At 38.1% G+C, this 10,622-nt stretch overlaps 1 protein-coding gene across 10 annotated transcripts; it reads left to right on the forward strand.

The window, feature by feature from the left end:
* Positions 1-769: 769 nt before the first annotated feature.
* On the forward strand, positions 770-10,566 carry elavl1a (ELAV like RNA binding protein 1a). 10 transcript variants are annotated; one of them, XM_066695221.1, is made up of 8 exons: positions 770-926; positions 3,494-3,553; positions 3,897-3,923; positions 5,914-6,115; positions 7,183-7,286; positions 8,337-8,490; positions 8,583-8,808; positions 9,110-10,566. In XM_066695221.1, the coding sequence occupies exons 2-8, from the start codon at positions 3,518-3,520 to the stop codon at positions 9,432-9,434; spliced, it is 1,074 nt and encodes a 357-aa protein (XP_066551318.1). In that variant the 5' UTR covers positions 770-926; positions 3,494-3,517; the 3' UTR covers positions 9,435-10,566. The 10 variants fall into 10 exon arrangements, with proteins under 10 accessions (XP_066551318.1, XP_066551321.1, XP_066551327.1 ...); XM_066695222.1 differs by having other exon boundaries at positions 774-926; positions 3,368-3,553; positions 5,914-6,091; XM_066695220.1 differs by having other exon boundaries at positions 775-926; positions 3,368-3,553.
* Positions 10,567-10,622: the final 56 nt, after the last annotated feature.

Below are 10,622 nucleotides of genomic sequence, written 5' to 3' on the forward strand. Positions count from 1 at the left end.
ACTGCAAAGATTAAAAAGCAAATACAAGTTTGAAGATAATGGAAATTCAGACATTGTTACACTAATATATCAAGACAGGATGAGACACTTTCGTGTTCATTTTATCGTATTTTATCGTGTATCGTGTTCTTTGAATGGGCAGATAAGGCTCTGGATCACGTTAACATGTTTTAATCCAGTTACACACCAGGTAGTTCTACGTGTCTTAAACACGTTTTTTCATTATGTTGTTCGTGTTGGACGTAAACATAAATGTATTATGTACCAGAGATGCATAGAACTACTTTGCACCTGATCAACTGTTTATTGTTTAAAAATAAGTGAGCAGAATGATTCGATGTATGATCCAATTTATTTCATAATACGTTGCCTCTTTCGGGTTTTCTTATTGTTTGTACATGTGCCTAATTTTGATGTATTGTTTTATGCAATATCTGACCTTGGATTAAAAAACAGTAAACCCTGACCGCCATTTGTTTGAAGATCGTTGTCGTCTTTTTCTAAACATGGCCAACAACAACCCTGTTGTCAATGTACACAGGCCGCGGCGGGGCTCTGTACCGAGAGAGGGGGAAGTGATTGACGGTCCAGCGGCACAATCGCACTCGGCTCTATTCGGACAGACAGGCGGATTATCCAATGATGCGGTGTAGAAGGCGGGAACTGTGAAACGTAGATGCGCAGACCTCAATCTAGCAGCCAATCTGGCGTGCAGGTTGGAGTGAGTGACACATGCATTGTCTAATAGGAGCGCGTGACGGGAGGGGTCTGTGTCAGTCGTCTTTCTCGCCGGCAGTAGCAGCAGATTCCGGTCGTGTTCATTGTTGGGAGAAGCCGCAGCTCTGAATTAAAACCGTCGACATCCGAGACGAGGCAGAAGGATAATCTGTTCGACCTAAAACAGCACCGGAGTTACGGAGAAACAGGTAAGGAACTTCAGAATATTTACATTGTGATATTTTAGCGAGTTTACGAGTAGCACCCAAGATGGGGCCGCCATGCGGCGAAGAGCAGAGAGGCCTGTAGGCCCCGACGAGTTGCTGCCGCCTGCGCGGGGTTTTGAGGCTGGGAAGGAAAACGAGCAAAACCTGCCTTGCAAATGAGGAAATCGTGGGGTTTCAGGGCCTGGTAGGGGGGGGGGGGAGCCTTCATTTCAACCACAACATTCATTTCTTCATAATTTCTGTATTTAATTTGATTTTGCGACATCACTTGTGTTTTCTGTTTTGAGTTATGTTTGATCACAGCACGCCCCCCACCAACCGCGGCTAGAGCCACGCATGGAAATAACAGCCCAGAATGGAGGTTTCTTTGTGACGAACATCCTATTTTTTGTTGTGGAAATTACTTGCAGTTTGAATTGTATGTCTTGGATGCTGTAGCTTCAAACAACCAACGGGATTTAGTCAGTATTTTAAAAATCCTGTCGTATTTTCCATATGACAATAATTTGCATATTCGGCCATAACACGGCAAATTTAAACAATGTGTTAAAACTGGCTAAAAGTCTCGATCGCGAAAGAGTTCAAATCTACTTCAGTTGCAAGTTGCATTGTTAATCCAGTTTCCATTCGTTTTTATTAGGCTACATCTCTGTAATGTTTAAACCAAAACATGATTTGAGTTGCGATGTTGTTTCCTGGCCAGATGGGCGGTCTGCCGCCTGTGCGCTCGCAGCAGTAAGGCCTCCTGGGTCCGGGACCAAGTCTCTTTCTGGCGTTTCGGGTGCGAAGGTCCTGCTCCGTCTGAGAATCAGGATGCGTCGTAGCGTGGCCACTTTATACCCGCAGTGTCGACGGACACATTAACTATCTGTATTCAAAAGTGAATGTAGGTGAAAGGCCGTAATGCACCAGATTTGACCTCAGTAAATGGTTTGATTTAGAAACGATACCAATGGAATATGCATTGCACAGTTAGTGTATTACAGTCAGCACAGATCTGAGCATGTGCAATCTTTGTGCTCACCCTTACACGGTGCAGTGTTGATGTGTTGCCCTCCCTCAGGGTGCAGGAGAGTAAGACGCCCTCACTACACTGAACTTGTTTTTAGTGTTAAAACGGGTTGACACCCAATACTTTAGTCTGTAGACTGCATGAGACCATGGTTACATCTGATTTATTCAGGCGATAACCATACAAAGCAATCCGTAGGCAATATTTTTCTTAATTTGCTTCCGAGCCATGTTTAATTTCCCCAGTTTTCTTAGGCACTCCTTCCTGCAGAACCTGCGAAGCCTCATCTGACCATACTCACCACACGCTTCCCCTTTGCCCCATATCGTTTAAAACCCCAGAGGTTCTATATAGCCTGTTATCCACTGGAGAACTCTTTACCATTATTTTGGATAGTTTTGGTTCTTTGTTAATTAGATTTTCATATTTACTTTTTTTTTTTGTTTTGTGGTGAAAAAAGGGAATAGAAAGGAAAGGGTAATTCACAAACGTCAGAAGTTATGCATTTAAAAGTGGGTAGGTGTTGATGTGGGCATAGGGAACTGCTGAACCATCGCTATGCACTTATAAATGGTGACAAGGTTATTTTTGCCAAATTGAACTGAAACTACTAGGTTTGCATTTAACCCACCTGTTTTAAAAGATGTTAAATTATTGCATATTTTAACTTAAATTTAAACTTAAAGATTAGCTCTAGGTTTTAGTGAGTCATTTACATTTCTCCTTAAATGTTAATGTGATCAGATTATGATTTACTAATGTTTAGGTAACACTTAGGTAAACCATAATCTACTGTAACTCAAGCTTGTTTCTGTGAAATCCCTTACTTTGATTCTTATTCACACTGCTGCTGAGTGCTCTCAATCACTGAAGCTGAAATATAATAACCAGGAAAGCAATTGCTCTTGTTAACATTGAACAGATGTGTATCAACTACTAGAATTTAAGAGTAAGAAGTAAAGCAAGGGTTGATGAGAATTTGATAGTTGTTGTTGGGTTTTATTTATTAAGTGCTATTGGTTGAATAAAAATGGCAATTGGGAATGTTTTTGCCCTAATTTAATGCTGAGAATATTTAAAGGTTGAATATGAAATGTTTTTTTTCTCCCTTTAGGAAATGAATCGATTATACTTCTGCTCTCAAATTGAACCTAGTGAAATGTAGTTTTTTTTTTTTTTTTTTTGGTCCTATTTCGAAGTATGAAGACTATTAAACAATGCAAGTTGTTTTGAGTACACACTGTTATTAACAATGGATTAATTGGCTATGAAGTTTTAGATTTCTAAAAGTTTATATTTCGTAGGCAAGAAATTCTGCATAACTGAGAGCAGAATCAAAGTGAGGTGTTAAAAATACACGCTGAAAAGGTGACAGTCCTTGTGGCTGATAGTTTTTTTGTTCTCTCCACAGGTATTTCCTGAAGAAGGCTGAACATCTTTTTTATTTTTATTTTTTATTTTTTTTAAACCTTTCCCTCCCTTGCCCCTTTTTTCAGCGTGTATTTTTATTACCTTATTTTGTTTTTGATACCTTCAGATTCGGGATCTGTGAAGTGTCTACATGGCAGTCAGAAGGGGCCACATTAGATACTTAAAAGTGAGTAGCAGATTTGTATCTCTCTATAAAATTGTTTAGCAAGGTCAATTAGTAATAGTAATAGTAATAGATATTCATATTTAAATGCATTCCTTGACATTTAGTTTCAGTTAGTCTTGTAGGATAAAATAAGTGTACATTAATATTGAGTGCAATCATTGTAATTGTAACAATGCCCTATATAATATACATTTGATTTGAATTCCAATAAGCCATGGACAGTATGTCTTCTCCTGAATTTCTACAACTTGCTACAAACTTCTGTATGTATAATATAGATAATCACACTTAAATTCAAATGCTTTATTAAACTAGTATTTTTTTTTTTTTCCTTTTTTAATAGACGTTGAAAGTTGATGCAGCCTTTCAGGTAATCAAATGCAGCATTTAAATTCAAAAATAAGAGAAGTCTGAGGCTATTTGTTTCATGTTACTGCTGACTTATTCTACTGTATTGGAAGCTATTAGGAAGGAAGAAACTGAAGCCTTACACAGAATTGTTTTAGAGTATTGTTAGTGGTTTGCAGTTCACTGAATGGTGGGGGGTTTGTTTTCTCTTTCTGTTTCATGTGCCATAGTGAGAAAAAAATAAAAAATGACATGTACTCTGAAAGGCAGCAGTTGCCCTCAGTGGTCTACTCAGATTCCAGTTGGTCTTTGAGGACCTCAGCTGAGCCAGTTACATTTACCCAGCTGATTCTTCCCAGCTCTTAAGAGCACGCACAGACTTGGAAATCATGAAAGCGCTTTCTTGTTAGTGTTATATATGCAGCGTTGCTCAAGAATGACAAGTTTATTGTTAGTCAGTCTTGCAGATTCCAGAAAATATTGTTTAAATGGTATTCCTGCAAGAATGCTGAGCAATCCGACCAATGTCGGCAAAATGGGAACTAATCATTATGATGTTTGTCTTTAATTTTCTCTACAGTAATACTTGTACCATTTTTATTGTAGTATTGGTCAAAACATGTCAATGAGTCATAAGTCAAAAATAAGACTGAACAAATGTTTCATTTCTCATTTTAAAACCTGGTTCATAGCTAACGGCTTCCAAGACATACATTTGGTCAAACTGCAATTTGTGCAGATACAAATTTCTATGTTGTATCTACACACAAATAACCATGGTTTTGCATGGTAGACATGGTTTTAGAAATGACTTCCAACTACTATTTTGAATAAGGGGAAAATTTATTATTTTTTGTCTTCTTCTTTTCTGTATTCTCCACCCTAGTCTGAGCAGGGAGTACTAGTAGTTATTTTATTGTCATTCAAAATAAGGCTTATATAAGGAGCAAATTATCATACTGTTGTGTTTCATAAAACAAGCATGCTTTTGGTATTTAAAAGATATATATAGCAACGTTTGGGGTCAGTTTCAGTGCATCCTAGCTTAAAAACTATTTGCCCTGGGTTTTGACCAAGTTTAAAAAAGTTCCTTTAAATATCAGTTCCTTGCATTTTTCCCCCTACTCTTGTTCCTAATAGTCCCTGTTGCCCTCTACCAAGCACAGCTTAACTCTGTGCAAGGGTTTATCAAAATGTATCTACATTTTCAAAGCACAGAAATAACATCTAGAAGCAGTGTTCTCCATTATAAAGGTGCTTAAATCTTTGAAGACTCAAATCTGCAAATGACTCTACGAGTTGATTGACAATGAAATGACCATGACCTTGAAAATATAGTGTATCCTGAATACCAATAGTTCTCGGTACCAAGTCTTATGTTTTAATTTGCATTATTCAGTTGCTCTGGCATTGCTGTCCACTTTAATGCTGGTTTGTTCTTGACATAAGTTTCCATGTAGAACTTGTAGATTTTTTTTCTCCCCCCTCTGTGCAAAGAATTGGCTTTAACCTGGGCATATCACATACACACAAACGCACCCTCTTCCAGAGTGTTTTCTGTGTTTGCTTGAAATTAAAAATCAGAAACTATCCATTGTATTCCACATGGGAGACTTCATAGCTGAGGAACTGTTGAATAGGCTAGATCTCAAGATGAAGTTTGGATGATGAGAGGAAAGATACCAAGAGCTTTGAGATAATGGATCCCTCAAAGTAAAATTTTGCATGTCATGAGCAACTTGTCACATTTTTAATTAGTTTTAATTTAAAAAAAAATTCCCTCTCGTCGGTGAAGTAATGTTTTTGTTGTGTGTGTGTGGGCTGTGGGGGACAGGGGTTGGTGGTGGAACTTGGTGTGTATGTACCTTTGATACAAATGTTGATATTAGTGCCTTTGTATGTTGCCTTCAGATGTGCGTCAGTCCCTTCCCTTGGTGGGGGTGCATGTGCACACAAGCCTACAGCATCCACAACACTCCCGTTTAACCCTCGCTTTCCGAATGTGTTTCCAGGAAGTTTATGACATGTCTAACGGTTACGAAGATCACATGGCAGATGAAGCAAAGGATGCCAAAACGAACCTGATCGTCAATTACCTCCCCCAGAACATGACCCAGGATGAGCTGCGTAGTCTTTTCAGCAGCATCGGGGAGGTGGAGTCTGCCAAACTCATCCGCGACAAAGTGGCAGGTAATCCTTATCAAAGAAACCAGAGTGAGTCCAAACATTTTTAAGCCTTAATATTTGGAAGACCTGTTACAGTAAACATTTAAGACAAAATGAAAACTTCGGAGGGAAAACAAATCTGCTAAGAGTACCATTTCTTTTCAGTTGTAATTGTTATAGCTGCTCAGTACAAGTTCTAATGGTTCTGTGAAAACCCTTCCTTTATGATACTTTTGACACTTTTTTTTTTTTTTTTTTTTTTTTTGACACAAGTCCCACTTGAAAATTGTTGCAAGTTATCTGCCAATTTACTGTGTCCCTCACTAAGGACACACAGTAGCAACTCAATCCCAGCAGATCCTTGTTTGAGCTGGACTGGTTTTTTGTTTTTGCGTGATCAATTTTGTGTACATTAACCTTTTATCTGTGCATATGCAGTAGTCCCACAGTTAAGCCTGGGGATCTATAGTTGTCTGTGCAATTCTAACTTTAGATCTACTTATTAATATTCAGTACTTTCTCTACTGCCTTGCTCTGTGTACACACCTAGTGTTATTTTTATTTTACTCATAACAGTAGTGGTGAAACTGTTCCATCAAAATAGGGTGGACACTCAGTAGAGGGCTCATTTTCCAACTAAATTCATGAAGAGTTCTGTTTTTTTTTATTTTTTAAAAGACCAAAGGAGAATCAAAATCTCCTGTAATTTTGTTTAATTTTGCTTTCAACCTAAAGATGCTTGAAACCTATGTTTCAAAGTCAATCAAATTTTGGTGGTTCAACATAAATTCTTTAGTTAGGAAAGTGATTTGTCTGAGACCTGTACACTTTTTGGGAATGTTAAATTGTTATACAATGTATTGAGACTTTTGGTTCCTTGCCAGTCTTAATTTTAAAAGCAGCCTAGTGCTATAAGTCTAGGCTGCTTTATTTTTTCAGCAAAGCACTCATGAATGTCTAAAGGGATTTTTATTTTGTACATGTTTTAATTCTAAAGATTAGCATGCATTGTACATTTGTTTTGTTGAAAAACTTAATTTGTCCAGTCTAAAGAATTTGGAACTATTAAACGTTTTTTATTTTATTTTATTTTTTTCCTTTTTTTTTTTCTCTAGGCCACAGTTTAGGGTACGGATTTGTTAACTATGTTAACCCTAGTGATGCAGAAAGGGCAATCAATACACTCAATGGGCTGAGACTACAGTCTAAAACTATCAAGGTAACGTGCAAAGAGGTGTTCTTGTATACATGTGTCAACTGATAGATGTGATTTGTCTTTCAATAGTCCCTGGGCAGCAGAGGGATAGCCCTAGGATGCAAAAGATCTATTTGCAGTGGAAGATTGAGGCAGTGGACGTTGGGACATTGTTCCAAAAGCCTGGGAAGTTAAAACATGGAGATTGACTTTATTTTATTAATTTTATTGAATCTTTTTGGTCAATATGCAGTTGAGTAATAACCTTGTCTAATTGATAACAGAATACACATCAAGGAATTGTCATGCAATGTTTCATTTTAACACAGATTTACATCGGAGCAGGAGTAAAATAGAACAAACCAAAACTGGGATACCTGAAAGTTCCTCCAGACGTTGTCGGGGTTTTCTTTCTTGTGGGATTCATTGTGTGTGATCAGTCTTCTCGAGCCTCGAGAGATCACGCTCATTCTGTTGAATGTGAAACTGCGTTAAACAGAAGTCCTGCATGACATATGTCCAAGCAAGGCGATGCTTATTCTGTTGCCTTTGTTTTTCATAAATGTTACAGAAAAAGCCAATTTTTATTTTTTATTTTTAATCTATTTGTATGTTTTTGAGGTTGGGGTGCATCCTAGGATTGCAACATGATTGTTTGTTTTCAGGTAATTCTCAAAAAAAACAAAACAATTGAGACCTAAGATTCAGTTTAACACTGTTGGAAGAAATAAAAATGTTTGAATCCAAACAAACCCGTGAGCAGCAATTATAAAACTTTTTGTTTGTTTGTGAGGAAATATTTTGTGGAAATTACAAGTACCTTGTATATAACTTACAATTGCACCTATTAAAAGTTCATATTTAACCCATTTCCACAATTCAAGTTTTACAGATCACTAGTCAAAACCTACTTTTTTCCAGTTTTTACTTTTAATGTGCAACTTCTCAGTCAGCTGTTTTTAAAGTTGAATACATGAATAAAAGCAGAAATTGTTCCACAAAATACAACAAAGTAGCTTTTTTGTTTTGTAACCTTTAGAAAACTATGACTAAAATGTATTTTTCTTTCATTAGGTTTCATATGCCCGGCCGAGTTCTGACACCATTAAGGATGCAAATCTGTACATTAGTGGCCTGCCCAAGACTATGACACAGAAAGATGTTGAAGATATGTTCACACGATATGGCCGTATAATTAACTCGCGTGTCCTTGTAGACCAGGCTTCAGGTTAGTGGTAAACCTTGTGACTTTAACTTTGTCTCCCTTTTCTTTAAAATGTCGTCAGTTCAGTGTTATATCATTTTTAATTGTCCAACCAGGCTTGTCTCGCGGCGTCGCCTTCATTCGCTTCGATAAAAGAGCCGAAGCCGAGGATGCCATCAAAGACTTGAATGGTCAGAAGCCCCCAGGTGCGACGGAGCCCATCACAGTGAAGTTCGCCGCCAACCCCAATCAGGCCAAGAACTCGGCCCTGCTCTCACAACTGTACCACTCGCAGTCCCGGCGCTTTGGGGGCCCTGTCCACCACCAGGCACAGAGGTTCAGGTGAGCAGCCCAGCAATTCATTGATCTGCAAGTAAGAGTACATGGTGGGATTTAGTGCTACTTTTTTTTTTTTTTTTTCTGATGTGCCTTTGGACTTTGGGTAGAAAGATGTCTGTGGTTAGATATTGTATTAAAGCTTGTATGACCCCTTTCGGAAGCATGTTTCTCCGTAATGTTGCTCCAAGCCTGTTCATGTTAAAGCCCATTCGCCAGTCCAGGTGCTTCACGAGGTCAATGTAAATATTGTAATGAGTTTGCTGCTTACTGTTCCTTGCTGTAACGTTGAAAATGTCATCTTTAGGTTCTCTCCAATGAGTGTCGACCACATGAGCGGCCTCTCTGGTGTCAACGTCCCTGGGAACTCCACTTCTGGCTGGTGCATCTTCATCTACAACCTTGGGCAAGACGCGGATGAGGGAATCCTCTGGCAGATGTTCGGCCCCTTTGGTGCGGTCACCAACGTCAAAGTGATACGCGATTTTAACACCAATAAATGTAAAGGTTTTGGTTTTGTGACCATGACAAACTACGAAGAGGCTGCTATGGCCATCGCCAGCCTCAATGGTTACCGCCTTGGGGACAAAATCTTACAAGTTTCGTTCAAAACCAGCAAATCTCACAAGTAAATCGCTTGCTCACATGTTTTCTACAAAACAAACAAAAAAAAAAAAAAAAGTTGACACAGTTGAAAAGGCATTTTTTTTGTTTTGTTAGTGTAATATCCATTCTGCGCCAATTTCACGTGTTTTCTTTGTCCTAGTCTATAGGAAAGTGTAGGAAGATTTTTTTGATACTCTGGGATGCAACTAACGTGTTCAAATGTTTTTTGAGAGATCCCACAACCTATTGACCAATTCTGAGTTTTTAAATTAATTTGTCCGTCTGTGATGCTAGAGTACAGAATTATACATGTGCCATATGCATGGTAAACACACAGCATGTGATGTCTCTAAGGCTCTGATTCTCTCTGTACTGTCATTAGTTATGGTCTGGCTACTCTTCACACTGGATATAGGTTCAGGTTACAGATGCCTTAACTCCCCACCCTGCCCTTCACATCTGCCCCTCTTCCCCCAAAACATACTTAACGTGAAAGTTTCAAAGTGAACTACCAAGACCTTGGTAGATTAAAGATCTCCCACTAATACTGGAATCAGAGTTCTTGTGAAGGCACAGCATGCTGCTGCTCAATTAAACAGATCCTAAGGAGGTGTGGCATTAGGAAATTGCATTGGAGCCAGCGAGATCATTTGTTTTAAGTTCGATTTTGAAAGGGACCTAGTTAGATCCAGATTATTCCAGAAGGACCAAAGATGGAAGAACTTAAATTGAGAGGGTTATTTGAGGCCCCAGAGATAATCCTGACATGCAAAATCCCACAGAGATGAGTCTCAACAGTGCGAATAGGTACTAATTTAATTTCTGCTACAAACATTTGAGCATCGGAGTTTCACTGCATCCCTTCTAGCTGGTTCCATTTTATTTTGTTTTAAATAGGGCTTTATGTTAATTGATTCTCTATTGAGAAAACTGAAAATAAAGTACTTCAGCTTTTTTCTTTTTCCATGCAGTTTAGTTGTTAACATACAAAATCTTTGTTTAAAATAGATTTAAAACTAATCCCAAGTTTCTGGAAACTGCCTTGAGACATTTTGGTTATGTTAATTTTCTTTTGCTTTTTTGTGTTTCCTTTGTTTTGTTTGATTGTTTTACTTTTGCATTTATTATGATCATTAAATTTGATTTTGTTTTGCTGAACATTTTTGTTTGGTTTTTTGTTTTCGGTTTAACATTTTCTTTGCTCTTTTGGTTTT

Source organism: Amia ocellicauda, chromosome 22 (assembly GCF_036373705.1).
Source record: "Amia ocellicauda isolate fAmiCal2 chromosome 22, fAmiCal2.hap1, whole genome shotgun sequence".
Taxonomy (NCBI): Eukaryota; Metazoa; Chordata; class Actinopteri; order Amiiformes; family Amiidae; genus Amia; species Amia ocellicauda.

What these genes read in the sequence shown, in the direction of transcription:
- elavl1a (XM_066695221.1), top strand. Translation starts at nt 3,518, where the DNA reads ATGGCAGTCAGAAGGGGCCACATTAGATACTTAAAA. An exon ending in GCCACATTAGATACTTAAAA is followed by an intron (nt 3,554 to 3,896) that starts GTGAGTAGCAGA and finishes CTTTTTTAATAG; the next exon opens with ACGTTGAAAGTTGATGCAGC. An exon ending in TCCTTATCAAAGAAACCAGA is followed by an intron (nt 6,116 to 7,182) that starts GTGAGTCCAAAC and finishes TTTTTTCTCTAG; the next exon opens with GCCACAGTTTAGGGTACGGA.